General features: G+C 35.3%; 1 protein-coding gene across 2 annotated transcripts; it reads left to right on the top strand.

Moving 5' to 3' along the window:
* Positions 1-3,348: 3,348 nt before the first annotated feature.
* Positions 3,349-19,915, top strand: LOC143344136 (uncharacterized). Of its 2 annotated transcripts, none has more exons than XM_076769870.1 (4): positions 3,349-3,464; positions 17,188-18,578; positions 18,733-19,124; positions 19,202-19,915. In XM_076769870.1, exons 2-4 carry the CDS (start codon positions 17,197-17,199, stop codon positions 19,870-19,872), a joined length of 2,445 nt encoding a protein of 814 aa, XP_076625985.1. In that variant the 5' UTR covers positions 3,349-3,464; positions 17,188-17,196; the 3' UTR covers positions 19,873-19,915. The 2 variants fall into 2 exon arrangements, with proteins under 2 accessions (XP_076625985.1, XP_076625984.1); XM_076769869.1 differs by having other exon boundaries at positions 3,372-3,464; positions 17,185-18,578.
* The last annotated feature ends 5,940 nt before the right edge of the window (positions 19,916-25,855 follow it).

Below are 25,855 nucleotides of genomic sequence, written 5' to 3'. Positions count from 1 at the left end.
CTCCAATCGCCACACGTTCGAATCGTCAGTAAACGGCAAAAGCCATCGTGACTGACAGACCTTACATTTCTCGAAATCGGACCTGAACGCTTTTTGAAGATTTATTGACTTTCCATGGCGAAGCGATCATGCACTATATACAGGGTGTTTGGCCACTCCTGGGAAAAATTTTAATAGAGGATTCTAGAGGTCAAAATAAGACGAAAATCAAGAATACCAATTTGTTAATGGAGGCTTCGTTAAAAAGTTATTAACAATTAAATTCAAAAATTTCAAATCGTTCTGGAAAAATTATTTTCGGCTGCGGGGGTCAATTACAATCATTTTTGGTGAATACACATGTCTTCGATATCCTATCCACTTTCGAGAAAAAAAATCGGATAGGTGCTGAAATTTTTGGGCGAAAGAAAGACTTTTGAATCGTCTTGGAAAAATTATTTTTAGTTGCAGGGGTCAATTGCAAGCATTTTTGGTCAACAGACATACCCCCGAAATCCTACTCAGTTTCGAGAAAAAAATTCCTTAACGAAAATCTAATTTCTGACTAGAAATGTCTGCCCGAATTTTCATGCGAATCTTTAAAACGTCATAACTTCTGAACGGATTGGACGATTTTAATGTTTAAAAAAGCAAACTACGGGTATTTTGATGGAGAATATGTACAAATCGCAAAAATATTCGAAAAGTTGGTTCTTGACCCCGCAAAATGAGAAAAACCCCATAAAAATGGTCCAATTTTCAAACAGCCATAACTCCTACAATTGTGAATATATTTCAATGAAACTTTTTTCTGAAATAGAGCTCATGGATACGTACAAAAAAGTATTAGACAACTTTTCTGTAGGGCGTCAAACAAAAATACTAAAAATGAAAAAGGAATTTTTAAGAGAAATCGATAGGGGGTAGGCGCCTAAATTTTTCGACGAAAAAAAAAAATTTCAAATCGTTCTGAAAAAATTATTGTCGGTTCCGGGGGTCAATTGCAATCATTTTTAGTGAATACACATACCCCCGAAATCTTGCGCATTTTTGAGAAAAAAATTCAGTACTGTCGGAACTTTAAATGTTAATAACTGTTTAACGAAGCCTTCATCAATAAATTGATATTCTTGATTTTCGTCTTATTTTGGCCTCTAGAATCCACCATTAAAATTTTTCGCAGGGGTGGCCGAACACCCTGTATACATATAAAGTTGTATAGCTTTCGCCGTATACCTACTTTTTAATCATATGGGAAAATTTTTAAATATAAAAAAATGTAAGAAAAAAAAAATAAGAATACTGTAGAATTTTTGCAATGGAGAATTATTGAAGGAAAATGAATTGATTATATCCATATGTATATATCGGACACATCCCTCGCAAACACGCTGCAAACAATGAGAAGAAAAATGCCAATCTGTCTTTTTTAAAAACCCTGCAATTGATCTTTGGCTTGCAACTCGTCCTCTTTATTTAGCAATTATTATAAACGTAGACTCATTAAAATTCGTAGAAGTAACAAAGTCATAGTCATTTAAAGGGAAGAGTACCCAGCGGTTAATAATCATATCAGAAATTTTAAATGCGTTTTTCTTGAAACCATTTTTTTGAAACTGGCTGACATAATATCACAAATTCAAATTGATTAATGGATTTGAAATTTATAGAGACATGCTTGTAAATATAAATTAATTGAAAATAAAACAAGTTAATCTACATTCAAAGAAGAAAGGCTTGATGATGAATGGAGAAGACTGAAGATGATTTTTCAAGTGTTTGAAATAAATTGTACATAAAACAGTTAACTACAATTTATCCCTATCTTCTGCAATATAGAAAAATTTTATATTGTATATTTAATTTTTATTTTGATTTTAATTTCAAGCTTTAGCCTGTGAGTGACTATGTTGGGCAAATAAAACGCACGCTGTTGCTGGGGGTCGTGTCTTTTTATTTCATACGGAACCTCGCGGCTCTCTCCGTTATCCAACTAACGCGTTTCGCGTTTTCGATCGCCTCGCTCGCGTTTCTGGAAAACAAAAACCGATCTCCTATTTCGGGGGAACGTCCATGCGTCGCCGTCCAACCATTGTTGCCGTGGCGAAATCGACTTTTTCACCTTCGCCTTCGAAAAAGATTAAGTAAAAGAGTTTCCTTCATTGAAAGAAGAAAAATTTTCCAGTCTTTTATTTTAATATGATTGATTTTAACGAATCAGCGTTTTTTTAAATTGCTAAACAAAGAGGACAAATAGGAAAGTATTTCCAAATTTTTTCAGATTTAAAAATTTAAAATTACATTGAAATTCATTCGGTTGTTTAGATTCAATCGTATAAATAGTATAAATATATGAACGCACGTCCATAAGCATAGTAAAAAAATGTCTTTTTTTTCATAGTTAAAATATGATTAGGGAGTCTTGAAACGTGTATTTCCGTAAAAAAAAATTTTGAAATTTTGAAATTTTGAAATGTTTTTTACATTATGGTATTTTGCTTATATGCGCATACATAGGTCGGAAAGTAAAAAATGCCTGGGCAGTCGAGATTCGATATCGCATGCCAGTGATGCTAGGTCGAATTTCAGTTGTGTTCAGAGCAAGAAGGGTAGACTCACATTCGCCGCCTTTCTCGAATCCCCGAAGCTATACGAAACGCCAGAACTCATATAAAAGGTGGCTGTGCATTGTGTGTGTAAGTGGAGGGGCAGTTTCCTTTGGCCACAGGCTTGCCGTCTGATAATACTGCACTGCCAACTCACATGTATTTACGCACACACTACAGCTTTCTGTCCATCAATACTAATTCAGTGAATAGTTTCTCAACTGACTGCCATCCATGAGAAGAGGCCGCTAAAATCACCTCCGAATTTTCAGGTCGGTATGGCAGTCAGATTCGGCCGCGAAAGTCCATAAGGTGATTGGTCTACTTGTATACCTCGTCTGTGGTACCACAATGAAAAAAAGAATTTCAAAAATTTTGTTTACATATACACGGGAATCGTGACCGAGTTTCTCCGTTTCGGACAAACACGATATTTAAACATAGGTGTTTCAAAAAGGGTAATTATATTTAAAAAAATAAAGGTGACCTTGATTTCTTTAAAAAAATGACATAGAAACAAAAATATTTTTGGCATCGTGTGAATTCCATTGTACCATTCAAATCTGTCCTCAAGACATTTAATGTATCTTTAGAAACAACAAAGGTATTTGAGGTGCAAATATCAGATAACTCACGCTATATATTTGAGATAATCCATAAACTAGTCAATATCAGATATCACGAGCCACGAACTGTCAGTGGGGAGAACCATATATATACCCTTGTAATTCCATTTCAACCTTATCATAATTTTGAATCTAATCTTGTAACGTATTTATCCTATATTTACGTACATAAGTTAGTGTAATCCAATTAATTTGTTTTCCTCCGCGATCAAGAAACAAATCTACAAACAGTTCATCACCAGCTTTCACAAAGGTAAGTGTTTTTCGGAGAGGAAAATTGATTTTTTACAGACTGGTCTCTGTTAGATCATTTTTGAGGGATAAGCTTTGCCACCAACCAATCATAAATACATAAACCCAAATAAATACAAAATACCACCAAATCATATTTATTTCATAAGTAACTTAACAAGTCAAATTAACACAATGAACAAAACCACCTTAACACGCAGCGCGGCCATATTCGACGTCCCCTCTTTTTTTCGCCACGCCCTCCCTCCACTCCTGCACACTATTCGTACGCATGCACACTCTCTTACCGTACGATTACTTCTCTACAGTCTCGATATTTCTTTATTCTCGCTTCGATTATAGAATACAGCTCGTTCGCTTTGCTCGATGGTAGACTGAGTTCTCCTAACTCGATTTAGTCTTCACTGCATCGCAGACCATCGCGTCCCTTTATTAGGTAGTCATGTTCCTTCCTGAACGAATCACGAAAAATAAAGTGGGCGTTTTCGAAATAAAACTTATTCCTTTATTTCGTCCGTGCCAGGCAATGGTCGCTACAAGAATGATTCTTTCTAGTCTGAGGCGAATGCCTTCGCCAGGGTGGCTGTTTGTTTCTTTATGATACCCCTGCTCTCAAGGAAAAGTTCCTTGAGAGGGGTCGTGCGTTGACAAAACGCATGTAGCTCGACTTAAGCTGCGTCTCCACAGCGCGGCACAAGTCGGCACGGCCCACAGTGCACAGTGGTCCCAAATGCCGAAAAGATGGCCAAAATATGAAGGAGTTCTTCGATTTAGCTAAAAATTTGTAGATAGCTGTTATCGAGGTCGCTGATTATGAATCAAAAGTCACAATTAGAAAAAACAAAATGGCGTCTCCAATAGAGCTCACGCATATGCGAAGGAAATGTAGGAATCACGTGAAATTTGATACATAGGTGTTATCGAGGTCGCTGATTACGAATCAAAAGTCATAATTGGAAAAAACAAAATGGCGTCTCCAATAGAGCTCACGCGTATGCGAAGGAAATGTAGGAATCGCGTGAAAATTACAATACATAATTATACATAAGTTATAATATATTTAAAACACACTGTTCAAGAATTAAAGCAAAGGTCTTAAGATTATTGATTGTACGCTATTTTTTGCTCGCTCTGTATTGGTTTGCTATACAGGGTGTTCGGCCACCTCTGGGAAAAATTCTAATGGGAGATTCCAGAGGCAAAAATAAAACGAAAATCAAGAATACAAATTTGTTGATGGAGACTTCGTTAAAAAGTTATTAGCGTTTAAAGTACCGCCCGTACTGAATTTTTTTCTAGAAAATAGGTAGGATTTCAAGGGTATGTGTATTGACCAAAAATTATTGTAAATGACGCCCGCAACCAAAAATAATTTTTTCAGAATGATTTGAAATTTTTTAAATTAATTTGTTAATAACATTTTAATGAAACCTAAGTTAAGAAATTGATACTCTTCATTTTCGTCTTGTTTTGGCCTCTAGAAGCTCCTATTAAAATTTTTACCAGGGGTTGCCGAACACTCTGTATAAGTAAAAAATCTACATGAAAACGAAAGAAAGAGAAAACGAAAGGTAATACCGCACAGATATTTCGTGACCGTCATAAAGTAAGGCAGTTATAAGGTACAATTTACAACTTGCAGCAGGGCCTTCGTATTTTTTGATTCTTAGTGCTTTTACATGACAAATGCGAAAAAATGTTTTAGTTAGGAATTCTCAAATTTTATTAATTGTTTTCTAAATAAATAATTTTTCATCTAATTAGTTTAATATAGATTTATAGTCAATAATGAGCTAGATCAACTGGTTCATTAAAAAATATACAATTTTTAATAATAAAAAGTTATTTATGCATTAGTTTCAAGATTTATTAAACCTAATAATAAGTCCACCCAAAATTATACATTATTTATTTGAAAAAATTTGTTGCATCTGCCACAGTTTCCAAGAAAAAACCGCTTGATTTAGTAACGCGGCCACCCTGCATTATAAAATAGGGCTGTACGATCAAAAGGGGCAAAAAGTGGCAGCTAATTTTTGCAAATTCTATAAAATCAAAGTATCAAATACAAGTCTGAAGTGGAATTGTACCGTAATATTGTGGGATATGCAACTTTTTGCTTACATGTTTGCGATGCATGCATGAAATTTCAGTTCTATTTTCAGTAATAAATATACTGGTTTACAAACTTACTGGATAACAATTTTCAATATATGACTACTCAGAAATGTTGTATCTACTTCCAGGAACAGCATCCATTTTGCAGAATTGATATTGATGTCTTCTAAAAAAACTTATTCACTTTTCACTTGGTCGCACGTATTCACGCTTACGCTTTCGCCAAACGACTGACTAAAGAAGCCGAAGTTTGGATCGCAATTGCCATCTAGCTATAAAAATATGACACATTTCATTTTCCCTACCCTAAAGGGACATCATTAAACTAACGATTCCGACAGGTCAAACCTCCGTAGCGAAAAATTATTTATTGGGGTTTTGGCCACAATTTCACGATTTGGGACCACTGTGCAGTGGTCCGGATTGACTTTAGTGACATATTCGTGTAACTTTACAACTATAGAAAATATCGACATGAAACTTGAACTGTACATTGAAGGGATATTAAGTAACATGTAGTCGAAAGAAAAATTATCAAACAATAATTTATTATATTACAGATATAATTTAAAATAATGTGTACAATATACAGGGTGTAAAAAAAAATTTTAATGGGAGATTCTAGAGATCAAAATAAGACGAAAATTAAGAATACCACTTTGTTGATGGAGGCTTTGTTAAAAAGTTATTAACGTTTAAAGTTTCGCCCGTACTGAATTTTTTTCTCGAAAATGCGCCAGATTTCGAGGGTATGTCTATTCACCAAAAATGATTGTAATTAACCCCTGCAACCGAAAATAATTTTTTCAGAACGATTTGAAACTTCAATTCCGCCGAAAAATTTAGGCACCTACCCTTGTTGATTTTTCTTAAAAATTCGTTTTTATTTTTATTGGAAATAGGTGGTGGAATAAAAAAAACAATTCACTTTATATAACTTTTACTTAGCTTTTACTAAACACGTGGAAGGCACGTCTTCACGCTTTCAAAGGAACGTACAGAATGAATAGGTCAGTGACGAAAAATTCGTCCCGTACCCTCAGACCCAATCGGTCCTATACTTTGTCTAAACAAGCCAAGGAAGGGACACAGCTGCACCCTCTTGACTTGTATTTCGAAACATACGCGTCGATGGTTATTGTCACATGGACCGTTTATTTTGAAAGTGGTGTAAGTCCTTTTTTTTAAAAAAATGAGATATGATGTGATTTATGCTTAATTTAGTGTAAACTTTTTGTTTATAACTAGTTAGTATTTAATATCTTAAAAAATGCTAATGCTTTGTTCAATTTAAAATTTGCCAGTAAAAGAATTTACGTAACCATTGATTATGAAAGTGGTGTAAGTCCAATTTCCATACTTATGTTATTGCATATAGTGATACGTGTACTGGGCAAAATTGAAATTTACAAATGGCGTTGATGTGGTTGAGGGTTGTCCAGTCTTTGGAAAATAACATTGAGGTAATTGATCATAAATTTTTACTCTCCGGACATTCGTATCTTCCAAACGATGCAGATTTTGGTATCATAGAAATGGCATTACGAAAAAAGAATTTCCTGGACACACCACAGGATTATTATGACGTTATAAACCAATGTAGGCGACATAATAAATTTATTTTACACGAAATGAAACGAGAGAATTTCGTTTCTATAAAAAATCTACAAAACGCAATTAAAAAACAGATAAGAAGAAACACTAATGGAGGAAAAGTAAATTGGTTGCAAATATGTTGAATGAGATTCTGCAAAACTGCACCGTATACTATTTCATATAAAACATCAATGGAGGACACAGAATTGAAGACTCTAAATTTATCACCTACATGTCGGGGAAGACCGCTAAAATTTGAAAAAATCGCCCTGGCGCCTTTGTATCACGATACCAAGCCTATTACATACGAAAAATATAAGGATATGCAGCAGCTATTACCTTATATACCTCCTGTGCATCATGAATATTTCAAAACACTGCCACATGAAGAGCATAAATAATTAATAATACCAATATCTTGTGTTAAGTTTAACAATATATAAATATAATTAACGTTCAAAATAAAAAATGCTAATCCTACTTTATTTCTTGTTATTATTTATAAACAAAATTGGATTAATATGAGATATATTTTAAGTGATATTTGTTATTTCAAAATTGAAATTAAATGATATTTACAATTGACTAATTATGAAAGTGGTGTAAGTCCATTTGCAGCCTGGAAATTGTACATTATTTTAGTTAAATTCGCCTAAAAGAAATTTATATAATTAAATTACATATTGATAAATTAGTACAAACATTCCCAGACTTCACATAATTAACCTATATTTTTTAATTGTCAGATCTGCTAACATTCAATTTTCTCGAAACAAAAGTAAATGGACTTGCACCACTTTCAAAATAAACGGTCCACATAAAGAAAACTTTCTCTTTTAGAAGAGAAAAACCAACAATTTTTAATAATTTTCTTTGACTCCCTACAGAAAAGTTGTCCAATACTTTTTTAGTAGATACCCATGGGCTCTACTTCAGAAAAAAAAATTTCAATAAAATATATTCACTATTGTAGGAGTTATAAACATTTGAAAATTGGACCATTTTTATGGGGTTTTTCTCATTTTGCGGAGTTAAGGAATAACTTTTCGAATATTTTTGGAATTTTCACATATTCTCCATTAAAGTACGCGTAGTTTGCATTTTGAAAAATTGAAATTATCCAATCCATTCAGGAGTTATGACGTTTTAAAGACACGCATGAAATTACAGGGAATCATTTCTGGCTTCACAATAAATTTTCGGTAAGGAATTTTTTTTCTTGAATATGCTTAGGATTTCGGGGGTATGTGTAATGACCAAAAATGATGGTAATCGACTCCTGCAACCGAAAATAATTTTCTTAGAACGATTCGAAATGTTTTAATTCAATTTTTTAATAACTTTTTAACGAAGTTTCAGTCAAGAGATTGATATTCTTGATTTTCGTCTTATTTTGGCCTCTAGAATATCCCTTTACAATTTTTCCCAAGGTTAGCCGAACACCTTGTACATATAGTCCGGGCTACGATATAGCGAGGTCGAAAACTCGAATAGGTGTCAATGTTTACATATTTCAGCTTCCGAAACAAGGGAATTGACAGAAATACGAGTAGCTAAGGTCCTTAGACTATGATCAGGGCTTAATTTGGTCAGGTCAGAAATTAATTTGTATTTGAATTTAAGTAACTGCAATTTCTTGTCGGTTAGATACTGATTAACTTCAATAGGAAACATTCTTTTTGTCAGTTCATCGAAAGGGGCTGGAAAATCATGGGGACTAGTTCATATGCCTCACCCTGTTTAATAATAGATGAATCGCGTCTTCAATCAGATACGAATACTGACTCTGATTCAGATGTAGGCATAATATAATATATAATTGATTTAAAAAATATATTTAATGAAAAAATTCAAATAAGTGTTAATTTTTTATTCTTTAACCTTATATTCTATGTACTCCAGTGATTAATTCGATTTTTTCAAGCATTCTCGATAAACTGACAAAAAATTTTCCAATAAAAGTTACCCGGTAATTATGTGACAACAAATGGTAAACGAAAAAATTGGCAAAAATCTTTTTATTCAATAAAGAATTAAGATCACCTTAATTTTTATAATAAAATTGTATCATTGTATCTCGATGATGGTTTTGGAACGATATTGACATGAATCTCTGTACGTTGAGGACTCAACAAACTACTTGACTGATGCACTCTGCATTTTTTTTGTTTGTTTTTTGGGAATACAGAAGCAACAAAAGTTAATTGCCGGTCTTGGCTTTTCAAGCTATGCTATCCGAGACGATGCAGGTCTTTAGAGTGTTTGGCTTTGCCGAGAAGTACTTAGGGTGCCGATCGGCCGTGTTAGATAACAAATGCCGACGCAGTGGAGACGCACCTTTAGCCACTCGCTTTGTTCGATTTTCTAACATTCCTTATCTTAATCCTGTATTTGAACTATACTTATTCCTCCGTTTATTAATTCTGGGAAACGTGTTATCATATGTTATGTAAGGCATCGAGATAAGGCAAGGCCCCAGGCCGAGGCGTCCGTAAGGGACCGCGTCTGACCTTCGTCCGTCAACACTCCCATCCCTACTGATGGGGGAAGGTTGGCGACAAAGGCGAGGGACTAGGCCCAGGACAAGGCCACATTCGGTTTTCCGACGCGAGAGAAACTAGCGAAATAAAAGACATAGCCGTACACCCTGTGTAGTTTATTTCAATTCCTCTTTCTTTGCCGAGTTTTCTAACAGTTATCATGTAATAACGTGTTAACACTTAGTGGACTGTATTTTATTTAAGGGCGTTAATATAGGAAGAACTGTTCCTCTCGCTCAATGTACAAGAAACGTTACTTTACAAAGTTTGTGACTCTTCGTTATTCGCGAAAAAAAAAATAAAAATTCAATTTTTTTAATCCCACAAAGTATAAAGGCCCTTAGAAAGTAGACACTTCTGTATATTGTAATCCAAATAGACAACACTGATAGTGATATCTTGATGCGTTCATCCGCATTTAAACGATAAGATATTGTGGATGAATGTCAGGCGTATAGACAGATTTCAAAAGCACACGTCTTTTAAAATAATAATAAAATATATGTATGTATAGGTATAATTATTACATACTTACATTCCCGTACGTCAGATTTTTTGATTAAATTATTGCTATTTTCATCCACGGGGATTTCCCTTCGTCTATTGAAATCGATTGATTCTAATTCTAATAATGTTCCGGAAACAAATCAAAGAGCTTTTTTCACTCTTTTATGATACCAGATGCGGGACTACTACTATCCATTGATGGCTTGATGGCTAGGCACGCTGATTGGCCGTAGCGTAATAGCGACGCCTGCTGTCACACGCATTGTCATTATTAGCTGAGCCGCTCACAACTACAATTCCATCGCGTGACAAAGGACGCGAACAAAACGTATAGGGACAAAGTAGGATAGGACAAGACTGAGAGGCATTGGCGTAACCGACGCTCAAAATATTAGCCGTGAATAGGACAAAAATGTATCTTTCGTGGTTATGGAGACCCTACTACCTCCAGTAGAGCCTCTCCAGTGGGAATAAGACGGCGCGAAGACCTTCTCTCCTTGCCCTTGCCCCGTTTAGTTTGTGGGTGCCTAGCCAACAAGTCATCACTGTATAGTATGTTGCGAAGGTCTTCGAGTTTTCCGTATCTGGCAAAGGGTATAGCTGAATAAGGGGGGTATCAAATGTGCCCCCAAACCACATTGAACGTGTGATGGGTCATTCGATAGCTTATCGAAAGAAAACCCTATGTGCCAATTTTTAACTTGAAATCTCGCCGGTGGGGGTAGTAATGGGGTAATAAAGAAAATTATGTTTTTGCGCAATTTCTCTTGTCCTATTGAGTAAGAAAATGTAAAAAAATTTAGAGACATTTCGGTTACTAGGGCACATGTTTTGGAAGCTTTTCAGATTTTTTGATTAAAGAACCAGGTAGTAAAAAATAATATTGAAGGAGTTGCAGAACTACTTTTATATTTTTACAGTATACAGGTATTGTTATTACTAGTATTCTCAATTTTTTTCAAATTTTTTATTTTGGTGTGCTCTAGTGAAAAAAAAAACCGATTTTTTCCTCATTTTCTGTATGTTAGAGTAACTTACAAGTCGAATTTTTATGTATTTTGTAACCTTGTAAACTAATATCTCACATTAATTTCGATGCAGGAGATACTATATATTTTTATACATATTCAAGATTAAAATATTTTTTAAATACTCTTAGAACATTTATAAGTAAATATAGATCATTGTTATAGTATAGTTAGTGTTGGTTTGTCTCTTTCAAATAGAGAAAGTTTTCTTTCATTTAGAAGAACTATCGACGTGCGTGTTGCGTTTCGCTTTTCGAGGCACAAGCCAAGAGAGTGCAGCTGTGTCTCTTCCTTGGCTTATTTAGACAAGGAATAAGATTGGGTCTATGTGTACGTGACGAATTTTTCCTCAGTGACCTTTCTCATTCTAAAAGTTTCTTTCGAACTCAACAGACGTGCCCTTCCAAGTGTTCAAAATAAAAACAAAGTTTAGTTTAAAAGAAATATATGAACAGTATGTTTTATTTTTATTCCACCACCTATTTCCAATAGGTTATAGTGTTCAGTTTAGTTTTTATGCTATCTGCGTGTAGTGTGGAATAAAAAAAAAAACTAAAAAGTAAAACTATAATTGCTGTAATTCCGTAGTATAATCATTAGTGTAATTTTAGTGTATAGTCGTTATAAATATTAAAGAAACAATGGAAGGTTTAAACATGAAGAGAAACATTAAACCATTTGATGGTGAGGAATATAGTGTCTGGAAATTTAGAATTCGTGCGTTATTAACGGAACTAAACGTGATTAGCGTTATCGAGGGCGAAGTTCCGGTGTTGGGAACCGGGTAAGAAACGCGTAGACCGTTGGTATATTATAGGTATAATATATTTTGCAGTGGTTTCTGATTTTACTCGGTTACAACAACTAAGTTCTATGATAAGACTAAACGAGGAGTGACGTGACGTGAAGTGATCGTATTCGAAATCGTACTGAGAATGAGGAAGTGTCCTGTGTTTTGGCTCCTATACAGGGTGTATACAGGGTGGGGCAGTAACTATTAGCACCTCAGGTATCTTGGAAACTATAAGTTTCACAGAAATATTTGCTAAAGTAAATTGCACAGTAGGAAGGGCGCTATTGGGTGGCGATAATAGTTTTTTTGCAGGTGGAGGTACTTCGGACATTTGAAGGTCACATCCATTTTTTTAATTGGATCGGTATGGTTTTGCTTCCGTATCACGATAGAGGATCTTAAAACGAGTTCAACGACCTATTACACAAGGTCATTGAAGGTCATAGAAAGTAGAGAAAGGCGATAATACTTGCGGTTTTGGTAGTAAATGAAACATACGTATTGTCAACAGTAGAGGAATGCGTAATGCTTACCGTTTACTTCACTGAGAATAAACACTGCTTGAAGGACACTTTAATAGTTTGCAGAGAAAGATAAACATCATAAGATTAGTATCGATAAATCGGTCAATCCGGCACGATGTATCCGTTTGAAGAGCAGGTTGATATGCTTCTTATTTATGGCGAATGCCAACAAAATTCTGCAAGGGCGAAAAACTTGTATGCTGAACGATATCCACATCGGTCTCAGCTTTCGCGTCAAACATTTAAAAATGTGTATGATAAACTTAGGCAAACCGGTAGTTTAAGTGTTCGTAAAAGTGAACGCCAGAAACGAGTAATTAACGAAGAAATGGAAATCGGTGTGCTCGCTAGTATGTCTAGAAATTCTCATATTAGTTCGCGACAAATTGAACGCGAATCTGGCATTAGTAGGAGGAGCGTACTTCGCATTTTGCACCGTCACAAATTTCATCCGTATCACGTTACTCTTCACCAAGAATTGCATGGGAACGACTTCATGAATCGCGTTGAGTTTTGTCGATGGGCTTTACGTCAGATTCAAAACAATGAGCTTTTTCTTAATACCGTCTTATTTACTGATGATTCACAAATCACGGGAATGTTAATTTGCATAACATGCATTTATGGGCAGCGGAAAATCCACATTGGCTGCGACAGGTTGAACATCAAAAACAATGGTCTGTGAATGTATGGTGCGGTATCATAGGTGATCAAATTATTGGACCTTATTTTATCAATGGAAATTTGAATGGCAACGTCAATGCTAATTTTATTAAGGATACATTGGGTCTTTTGCTAGAAGAGTTACCTTTATTTACACGACAAACCATGTGGTATCAACATGATGGATGCCCAGCACATTATTCATCGATTGCGCGAAGGGAACTCGATGAAAAATTTCGAAATCGTTGGATTGGACGCGGCGGTCCAATATCGTGGGCAGCTCGTTCACCAGACATAACACCTTTAGATTTCTTTTTGTGGGGAACACTGAAAGAGAAAGTGTACAAAGAAGTACCAACTACATCTCACGATATGCAACAGCGAATTATTGCAGCCTGTGCATCAATAAGTTTTGACGCTGTAAGACTTGCAAGTCAATCAATCGTAAAAAGAATCCAACGACGCATTGACAGTGATGGTCATCATTTCGAACACCTACTATAAACATGTTTCATTTACTACCAAAACCGTAAGTATTATCGCCTTTCTCTACTTTCTATGACCTTCAATGACCTTGTGTAATAGGTCGTTGAACTCGTTTTAAGATCCTCTATCGTGATACGGAAGCAAAAACATACCGATCCATTTAAAGAAATGGATGTGACTTTCAAATGTCCGAAGTACCTCCACCTGCAAAAAAACTATTATCGCCACTCAATAGCGCCCTTCGTACTGTGCAATTTACTTTAGCAAACATTTCTGTGAAACTTATAGTTTCCAAGATATCTGAGGTGCTAATAGTTACTGCCCCACCCTGTATACATATACACTCCTCGAATGACTTCCCAATATCCCAGACGTCTAACGCAGGGCCTGCTAGAAAACCTTACTGATGAGAGTCCACTAGCAAGCTCGGACGAAACGCCGCCCCCCTCCATTCTTTTTCCACCCTCCTGCAGAATTCTCACGAGCAGTCCCACACCGCAGCGAAGCAGCGCCGCCACACTATATAACAATGAGATTTTTAGAAGCTATCGAAAAGTTATTTAAAAAATAAAGGACAATTAAAAGGATGACAATTTAAATCAAATAAATTAGGTGTCGTAAAATGTCATCATTGTGGCAGGAAAGGACACATGAAGGATTGCTTTTATTATAAAAAAATTATACATCATCAAGTTGAATAAAATAAAACTGCACAGACGGTGCAGGTGACAAATAAACCGTCAACGACAAAGAAGACAATACCTCCAGCTTTGTATTCATGGCTGGGGACTTTGAACGAGGAAAGGACAGAAATAGAATTATATTCCTGCTCGCTTCGGGGGCATCAGACCACCTAATTCATCGACAGGACTTGAACGACTCTTTGATTTTTTTCCGGAACATTATTAGAATTAGAATCAATCGATTTCAATAGACGACGGGAAATCCCCGTGGATGAAAATAGTAATAATTTAATACACCAGAGCGTGCGTGTGGCGACTGCTTTCTTCGGACTGCGTACTGAAATATAAGTATTGTGATACTTATACCTATACATACATATATTTTATTATTATTTTAAAAGGCGTGTGTTTTTAAAACCTGCCTGTACGCTTAAAGCTGCGTCTTCACTGCGTCGCGACGCGTCGAGCCGTGCCACTGTTATGCACGTCTACGTGACACAACTATTTCTTTCTCATTCGATTAATAGTGAAACGCAAAATCTCTTTCGTAAATGATGTTGATTTTTCTCATTATAACAATTTTTTTATTCAAAAAAAATAAAGATCACCTTGATTTTTTTAGTAAAATTGTATTGTTCGTTTTTTTTCATAAATCGATGCATCTTTGTATCCCTGTGAGAAAAGTATTAGAGGCTTTAGGTCGAAAATTGAATAGTTTAAGAGTTATCAGTTTAGTCCCGAACTCCCATATACAGGATGTTCGGCCACCCATGAATGAAATTTTAATGGGAGATTCTAGAGGTCAGAATAAGACGAAAATCAAGAATACCACTTTGTTGATGGAGGCTTTGTTAAAAAGTTATTAACGTTTAAAGTTTCGCCCGTACCGAATTTTTTTCTCGAAAATGCGCAAGATTTCGGGGGTGTGTCTATTCATTAAATATGATTGTAATTGACCCCCGCAAGCGAAAATAATTTTTTCAAAACGATTTGAAATTTTTTTTCCATCGAAAAATTTCACACCTTCTCGAATTTTTTTCCAGAAAATGGGTAGGATTTTAGGGGTATGTCTATTCACCAAAAATGATTGTAATTGCCCCCCACAAACGAAAATAATTTTTCCAGAACGATTTGAAATTTTTGAATTTAATTGTTAATAACTTTTTAACGAAGCCTCTGTAGCGTCCGGTCGTACGCACAAGAGAGAGTTTTCTTTCGTGCAAGCGGCCCACGTAATTTACGACTCTTGTTCATCGAAGCTGTTTTTGAGGAAGATATTTTCCAGACTCGCGTAGCGAATGTATTCAGTAAATTCATTTTCTAAGTCCCTCAACAGCAAATAAAGACCGTCATAAATTAGGGATTTCCAGGGGACACTCGACACGTTCCCATTGGAGTTTCGCCAAGTGGGCCCAGCGCGGGTGGCCCGAAGGAAATCCTGCAGTGAGGACGCAACGTCGTCCCCCTCGATCACCACGCCGTTTCGAAAACAAGCACGCCGAGGGCGGAAGAAATAGGCGGTGATTTGGGGAAAATAAACGGCCCTGATTGGAAAGGCCCAACGCGTGGGGTTAACCAATCAGGGTTGTTTAACAATTTTGCCAGTGTGAACGGAGGGGTGCCACGGAGAGGAAAATATAAAAAAAAGGACTCTTCTGCAAGCGACGATCGCGGACAGACCATAGTAAGAGTGAATAACAAATAAAGAAAGTTTTGTCACCCCAAACTTGTAGTCTGCACTACCAACCAACTATCCCAACACCTCCATCAACAAATTGGTATTCTTGATTTTCTTCTAAAATTTTTCCCACGGGTGGCCGAACACCCTGTATATGCATGTAGAAAATGAAAAAAGGCAGTGCAGTTACGGACACAGAAAGACATTCAGAAAGGCACCCTCAAGCAAGATGTCGTGTACGGCCCTAAGTGCCGCAGCAGTAGTCGGTCCCAACCATCAAGAGTTTGGTTTACGGCCTCGCCATATCGTGGCCCGCACTATAACAATAGGACCGTTTTTATGACTTACCACTCAAGCTGAGACGTCTCCGCTGAAAATCAGCATATTTTTAAGCGTTATATCTTGAAAAGCTAATAAAAATCGGGTGAATACATTAAAGCTTAATAAATTCGTCTTGGAAAACTTTATCGCATGATCAAAAAAAATATATAGTTCCATTTAAAAAACGAAACTTCACCAACATATCTTTTAAATTAATAACATAAAAAAATTTTCATTTACGCCAAAATAGAGATTACATTTGATCCTGCAATTTACATATAAACAATTTTTTCGTATCATCAATAGTTATTGAAATAACGCGACTGTCACACTTTAGCGTGGACACCCTGTATATGTTTATAGCCTAGTCCCCATAGGTTTTTAAAGGACAATAATTAAAAATAAAATTCTATTGCATGATTAGCAGTTTTTAGGCGTAAATTATAATGTATTCCATTTTGTAGAAATAAATTCAGAAGGGAATAAAAAAAAGTTACGAAAGATGTTTTAATATACGTCCGTATCGATTGACCAAATATCTATCTACATAGTATATGTAACGTATTCTACAGTTGTCAAAGACTTTAAAGAACTCGTCATACGAACGATTACAATTTCATTCAAGTCTATAGACATTACAAATAATCTATTCTTTCTTCGTTTTGTGTAATTCAAATTGATACGTAATTATGTAAATTGAATAGATGTTTTTATAAAATATGTAGGTATAAATTTATTCATTTATTCGTGACGCTGCCATATAAAAGTAACGTAATGCTTTCAGCAGTGTAAGAAAATGTTCGATACGCTCACGAAGTATCACAAACCTGTGTGGGATGAACCAGAGACCAAGAAATGGGAAAAGACAGCACGCGATATCCAGCAAATGTTCTATTTAACTTTCGAAGGTAAACAGTGGGACGTTTATCAGAAAAAGGAATACGACTTATTACGCACAAAAGTTTGTTATGCTTTATTTGGTCCTCCAAAGGATGCAAACGACAACTTTGGCAATATCGAAAACGCGTATGATGAAGATAAACGTGATTCAGGCGACAAAATCAAAGACAAGATCATACAAGTGCATCAAAATTACTCGCACTGTAGGTCGTTGCATGTTGGCATTATTTTCGTATATTGCAAGCAAGACGATAAGCAATTTTACGTTCCGATATTTCGTATACGTATAAACGAAACAACAGAAGAAAGCTATTACGTCGATACGAATTGCCGCGTGTACGAATCTTGGAACGATTGGGAAAAAAACAATAAACTAGAAATGATGTTATATTGTTATCCAAAGCCAGGCTTTTACACGTGTTCTAAGGACAGCAGGTACAAATTCGATGTGAAAGGCGATGTAGCCTTGGAATTTGGTACATCGCCAGCTTGCGATCTGATTTCGCGTATAGGAAGAACACTGGATGTTACTAGTGGAGTGACTGGATTTATCGGAACAGGGGTTGGGGTGCTTTCTTTCTTTACTCCACTGGCTCCTATCGCGCTTACAACCGTGGGAATAGCTAGTACAACAAGCGCGGCATACGGAGCCGCGAGAAGCGTCCAACAGTTGGTAGACAAAGGAACTCACGACGAAAGTCTGCTCGATACGGAATCAATGATGAGCGCATTGAGCGTAATTATGTTGCCTTTACACGTAGGAACAAGCGTAGTCAATAGTAAATTAATAGCCGGTGCACGAACAGGACGCACTTTTACATCCTTGCAACAAGTTGGTGCAACTTTCTTGAATATGACAACTGTAGCTATAGATGCTTCTGCAGTATTAATCGGATTTAAAACTTTGTACGATAAGAAGCAGGAGGGAACACTGAAACCATTGGACGTCTTGCAGTTTTCTTTGTCCGTATTTTTCTTTTCGCATACGCTTATACAGCCAAAAACGGCAAACGGAATTATCAAGAAAGCGCAAACCCAATATTTTCAAGAGTATAAGTCTCAGATGACCGATGATGTTGCACAGAAAACTTTCCAGAAATTTATCGACGACAATTATACGAACATAAAGAATGGTGCGAACATTACCAAGACTATTAATACTATCTATGATCCTGAAACATTTTTCAAATCAGTTGGGCCCGAGACTTCTATCAAAATAAGCGACAACACTGAGGGGATCTTCATTATTAACGATGAACTGAAAATAAATCCTAATCGGTGAGCATGTGAACAACTTTCATCTCATTTTTATAATACGTTTATAGTAAATTTGGGAAACGTTTCTTTCCTAAAATCATATTATCTTTTGATAGTTTTGCTGTTTTATTCTCCTAATTAAAATATTTCTTCTTCCCTAAAATTAAAAATTCAGGTTTAACCAAAGCGGACCGGATGGGATAAAAGAGATGCTGAGGGTCACGAAAATGGACAAGAACCATCCAGAATATAAAAAATATTGTAATGAAATTATGAGAAACGAACGTATAGCTTTGGAAGCAAGGCGCCAAGAAACTCTGGTTAAGATGGCCGAGGTGTTTGAAACGGATCCAGACGGCTTGAAGAACGTTCAAATAAACAACAAAACGATATTCGCAGATCTAACAGGTGCTGAGATAGATCGAATGCGGACAGTGTTCGGCGATACAGCGAGGAATTACAATAAAGATATCATTTATGCCGCCGCCGCGGCAGCGAAAGACTTAGACTGCAATGACGTTCATACATTCGGTGCTATCATTGAATTGATTGCATTAGAAAGTCACGGTACAGTCAAACAACGTTAGACTCGCTTTTGAAATCATCATAGACGTTAATTTTATTGCCTCTTTCTTTTTTTTTAGGAAAATCCAGATCACAGTATCGTTCATATTTGGCGGATTTTCAAATAAATCCCGATGCCAGAAAACAATTTGTGGCCGACGTTAAAAAAGATTGTGGAATAGCTACAGATATCTTGAAAAATGCCCCGTTAAAGTTTGATAATGAATATTTGGCTGCATATCACTATAGGAAACACGGATTCGAGTTCGGAAATAAAATTTCAATGCACGTGTATCTTGTTGATATTCCAAAGGATCTATTCCAGAAACAGTATCTGTATAGCGATGTGTACGATCAAGCTGGAACGAGCAGGATTCAAATTTACGCGAATAAGAATGGCTCGCAATTTGGAGTGTTGAAAATAAAAAATAATAATTCATACGTCGCGACGGTTTTTTCAAACCAAAAATTCTTCGAGAATTGGGAAACAAAATTGCCAACAGCCAAAGAATATTTAAATCTTACTACCCTTCACTATAACGATCCAACAATTCCGACAACTAAATTTTTCGATATTTTCAATAATAACATATTAAAAGATATGGGCATAATTATTAGCGACATACAAGTACATAAACGTAATACATCAACAAATTTGAATTCGTTTGAGGGTAATTCCGAAGATATCAAGAATTTGAGAGAATTAGCCAATTTACTTACTGTAATGACTCAAGCAGACAAAACTGATTAAACTTTACAATGTCAAAACTGCTAATATAAAAATTGTATATTTTAAAAAATATTGCTTACTGCTTATGTATGTATGTATTTAATTACTGGTTCCCCTTCAATCCTCTTCTTCCACCTTTCTTTACTTAATTTTATTTACGAGAGATCCTCGTACATTTGCTCGAAAAGAAACAGATATTTATGAATTTTAGACACTTCACAATTTGATTACACTTTTGGGAGAAATACATACAGGGTGTTCGATCACCCCTGGGAAAAATTTTAATGGGGGATTCTAGAGGCCAAAATGAGACAAAAATCAAGAATACCAATTTATTGATGGAGACTTCGTTAAAAAGTTATTAACGTTTAAAATTTCGCCCCTACTGAATTTTTTTCTCGAAAATGCGCAAGATTTCGGGGGTATGACTATTCACCAAAAATGATTATAATTGACCCCCGCAACCGAAAATAATTTTTCCAGAACGATTTGAAATTTTTTAATTTAATTGTTAATAACTTTTTAACGAAGCCTCAGTCAAGAAATTGATATTCTTGATTTTCGTCTTATTTTGGCCTCTAGAATCTTCCATTGAAATTTTTCCCAGGAGTGACCGAACACCCTGTATACCTATTTTTACTGAAATGAGCCAATTTGACTCATACAACAAAATTCAAGATGTTTGCAAAAAAAAATAGTTCCAACTCAATTTAAATGAAAGATTTATTATTAAAAATTTCATTGAATACATTTTTTACGTATATACTGTGTTTTTAAAATACATTTAGCAAAAGAAATTTTTTCTGATTTTTTCCAACGATGGGAACCTTACGTAATTAGATGTAAAATAAATATCAATTGAAATACCTTTTACAAATAAATATCGAAATTAATTTGGTGGACCAAATTATTTGACATAAAATTGATTTTATAAAATTATATTATTTCACTAAAAATGCTCTGTTTACGCGCGATGTATAAGTCGGAATTATGAAAGAGTTTTTTTTGGCCTCAGCTAACTAATAAATTGACAAGATTGAACATGAATGTTTACGCGTAATTGGTGGTAGAATTCAGATTCTTTATATAAGCCAGAAATTTCATTTGCAAAGCAATTAACTGTTAAATCATTTTATGAGTCAAATTGGCTCACAACCGTAAAAATAGGTATACCACATTCGACAATACGAAATGAGGGGGGTAAGGGGTAATGAGGAATTCATATTTATGTATAATTGATTATGGAATTAAAAACCAACATATGTTATTAAAAATAATATTCAAGTTTTTTATATATATAGCAACAAAATTCTAAATGAGTCAAATTGGCTCAGTCCGTAAATCTAGTGTTAATACAAGCATAATATAATCTACATCCAATTCGGTTTCAAGTCAGAGATGCCAGAAAAGCACCGAAGGTGCTTTCTCACACTATGCCAGATCACGCGTACGTGAGCTCGTGTAGTTCCGGAAAATCGACAAAGGCAAACTGACGCATGCCCTCTTTCTCGATTATTCCGAAGTTGCCCGAAGTAATTTCGGACCGCCTCGTGAGAGTCGAGAGAGAAAGGCTCACATTTGCCTTCTCGCTCTTAACAACTGAAATCCGACCTCCCGTCTACGGCGTACGATTTGGAATCTCGAGCTGTGATTCTCGACTGCCCAGGCATTTTTACTTTCCGACCTATGTAGGCGCACATAAGCAAAGTACCCATAATGGAAAGAAAATTTTGTAAAATTTATTTTACGGAAATACACGTTTTAAGACCCCCTGATCATATTTTAATTATTGAAAAAGAAGAAATTTTTTTTATTAGTCCCATGTATGAGTGTACATATGTATATTAATAATACGATTTTTCATCATACGAAGATTTCATTTAAGTTTTTCTTTTCTAGAGAAGATAGAGAAAAAGTTTATTTAATTTTTTTTACATAAAATTGAATTCTTCCCAAGATTTATATGAAACATTTAAAAGATCTTTTATAAATTACGCCTATGTATCGGAACAACTATAAAACAAGAGGTATATTCATTATTATCCATGGGCTGATTACAGTCAAAGTCTAACCGGACTTTGAAGTGAGAACATAAAACTTAAATGTAAAGTTCCATGTAAATTCATTCAACCATTTATACTCAATCGTATTAATAATATACATGTGTACGCTCATACATAGGAATAATAAAAAAAAATTTCTTTTTTTTCAATAATTAAAATATGATCAGGGGGTCTTAAAACGTGTATTTCCGTAAAATAAATTTTACAAAATTTTTTTTTCATTATGGGTACTTTGCTTATATGCACCTACACAGGTCGGAAAGTAAAAATGCCTTGGGAGTCGAGGATCTCGGCTCGAGATTCCAAATTGAATGCCGTAGACGGGAAGTCGGATTTCAGTTGTTAAGAGCGAGAAGGCAAATGTGAGCCTTTCTCTCTCGACTCTCACGAGGCGGTCCGAAATTACTTCGGGCAACTTCGGAATAATCGAGAAAGAGGGCATGTGTCAGTTTGCCTTTGTCGACTTTCCGAAACTCCACGAGCTCACGTACGCGTGATCTGCCATGTGTGAGTATCGCACCGGGTGCTGAATCTGGCATCTATGTTTCAAGTTTGTTTACACCCTCTCTTTCTAGTTCGATTGTGTCGTCACCTAGCGCCGCAGACAGCTCACTATTTCTCAACGAACTTGGATTTTCCGCCATAGTTGGCGGTGCGATTGTTTACTTAGCAGTGCATTCTTTTTTATTATAAAAATAAGCTCTGGATTAAATTTATTAAATAAACCGACGTATACAATCTCAAGTTAATGTGATATAAAGCTATGTTCACGCATAAAGAAAAGTAGAGTAGTTGTAACAATTAGCTAGTGACTGCGAATTTAAAATAGTTTTTTAAAATATCGCATAAAATTGTTAATAATAGCACAGACGAGGTATACGAGTAGACCTTTCACCCAACGTATTTTTTCGGTCCATTTTTCTTGGGCTCTAGAGCCCCATTACCATTTTGGTGTCACTCGCAACGTTACCAACAGATTTAGAAATAAACACAAGTGGAAGTGAGACAGAAAATGAAATTTCAGAAATTTTATTATTTTGTAACGAAATGAAAGCTGTACGGTCCAGAATTGAGTATTAATCGATTAATTTCATTGAAGTATCCAATCGATTAAGATCATTTAAAGATATCAAGATTATTAAAATACGTAAGAATGTACCTCATTGATAACTACACCGCAAATCCTCTATTTTTTATTTTAAATTGTAATGTATCGTTTATTTAAAAAATAACTCGGTAAAAATGTATTTGCGACTCGAAATCGGTGTTATCAGACCGCAAACCGGGGCGAAGAAGGTATGTGAAACTATAAGAAGAACGCAGCCATTAGCTCATATTATTTGCTATGCAATTAATAATTATATTAATTACATAGTAAATAATATGACTCAGGTCTCACCGCGTGAAGGTTGCTGCGAATGGAGATCCACCCTATCCTCGCCCCAACCACCCTTCCTTTGGCGAAGAATTCGAATACCTATTGTGGCGTCACCTCCCATGCTGGCCACCAGAGGGGTCGTACTCTCACAAGCGCTCGACCGACACCTCCGTTACTATACAGGGTGGGGCAGTAACTATTAGCACCTCAGATATCTTCGAAACTATAAGTTTCACAGAAATGTTTGCTAAAGTAAATTGCACAGTACGAAGGGCGCTATTGGCTGGCGATAATAGTTTTTTTGCAGGTGGAGGTACTTCGGACATTTGAAGGTTACATCCATTTTTTTAAATGGATCGGTATGTTTTTGCTTCCGTATCACGATAGAGGATCTTAAAACGAGTTCAACGACCTATTACACAAGGTCATTGAAGGTCATAGAAAGTAGAGAAAGGCGATAATACTTACGGTTTTGGTAGTAAATGAAACATGTTTATAGTAGGTGTTCGAAATGATGACCATCACTGTCAATGCGTCGTTGGATTCTTTTTACGATTGATTGACTTGCAAGTCTTACAGCGTCAGAACTTGAATGACTTCCCAATATCCCAGTCGTCTAACGCAGGGCCTGCTAGAAAACCCTACTGATGAGAGTCCACTAGCAAGCTCGGACGAAACGCCGCCTTCCTCCATTCCTTTTCTACCCTCCTGCAGAATTCTCACGAGTAGTCCCACACCGTAGCGAAGCAGCGCCGCCACACTATCTAACAATGAGATTTTTTAGAAGCTATCGAAAAGTTTAGAAATGAGCTACAAAGGGAGAATTCTTAAAAGAACTGCCCAACAAAGAGACGAAGAACCTAACAAAATGTCAATACATGTGAGATGATACACACATATTTTCTAGAAACGAAATTTAAACGTGCAACAATTGCACGTACGAACTCTGACTGATGAAGTGATCGAAAACCTAACAAAATGTTGATACATGTGAGATAAACCACCACATGTTTTTTAGAAATGAAATTGGAATGTGCAACTGCACATACGAATCCTGATTATTAACACTAGATTTACGGACACTCGTTGTACATATTTTTATTATAATTTGCTACGTTGACAGTTGCATTAAAATGCAGTTTTTCTTTTAATTAGAGAATACATCCATATCATTACATTAATTCAATTCAACGTAAATTGCTAACAAATAATATTTATGAGTCCTATAAACGTTAAGTTTAGAATCTGAATGCGTCAAATTGACACGTACCGTAAACCTAGTGTTAAAATACCAATATGTACTTTATTATTAATTGTTTCTTCTTAAATGGATGATTTTATTATGATAGTGCCTAATAAGACACTGAAGATCCAACCAGAAATGTGCAACTCTACGTATAGATCTTGCATATTAGAATACTAAATTGTACCTTAATATTAATAATTCGTACTTAAATGTACGCGTACGCTTTGGTAGTATTTATTAAAACGCTGGAGAACGCTTCTTTATCATATAATCTATATACATTTGTACTTATATTCTAACGCAACCTGTAGAAATGAAGAAATACGAGGAAATATTTTCTTCTTGGTGTCTTCATAAATCCCACGATGTTTTTCTAAAACATACACTCATATGCAATAAATATAACCGATATAAAACGAAGATATGACAAGATATTTTCTTCTTGGTGTCTTCGACAATTCCACGATGTAGTCCTGAAACAAAAACTCATATCCAATAAATATAATTTATATAAAACAAAGAAATCTGAGGAAATATTTTCTTCTTGATGTCTTTGTTAATCCCACGATGTTTCCCTGAAACAAAAATTCATATCCAATAAATAGAATTGTATGAAATATTTCTCTAAGAACGATCAAGATGAAATCCGTGTACCATTCCCAATTCCATTCTTCAATGATTATATGTATATTCTGTAACAAGAACTTGTTCAAAGGATTAATAGCTGAAATAAAAGTGTATTAATGGACACAGAAAAAAATAATTATATACCGACAAGATAGACTAATGGTAACTGATCATAGTAAAAATGATATTATGAAATTAATATTTCAACTAAAGCTTCCAAGAGTAAAAATTTATATTAAAAAGTTTAAAAACATAAATATTACGTAATTGAAATTGAATGAAATGTTAAATTCGTCTCAGTGTTAAGATAAATACCAAATTGATCGAAAATTGTATTCATTTGTTACCGTAGATTTTATTTTTCGTTCTTTTATGAAATGAAAAATTTTTCAAGACGTATACATTGCAATAATTATATTTTACTGTATTGAAAACTAAATTAGGTTCGTACAGAAAAAGCAATAACGAACGAAAATGTCGATTCTACATTTCTACGATTCTCAATATGAAATGTTGAATTGCAATTTGCATACCCTTTCGACGCAAGCATTCTATTTTCCATCAATTAAAACAATGATCGCGAACAAACTTTGATTCATGTAAAGAATACAGAATATTTATAAAAAGTTCACAATTTATAATTAATAATTGAGTTGCAAAGGTTATTATATCCCGTAAAAATTACCAACT

The sequence above is a fragment of the Colletes latitarsis genome, chromosome 7 (genome assembly GCF_051014445.1).
Source record: "Colletes latitarsis isolate SP2378_abdomen chromosome 7, iyColLati1, whole genome shotgun sequence".
NCBI lineage: Eukaryota > Metazoa > Arthropoda > Insecta > Hymenoptera > Colletidae > Colletes > Colletes latitarsis.
Note: the sequence above shows the minus strand (reverse complement) of the source record. Positions and strands in the feature narration are given on the sequence as shown.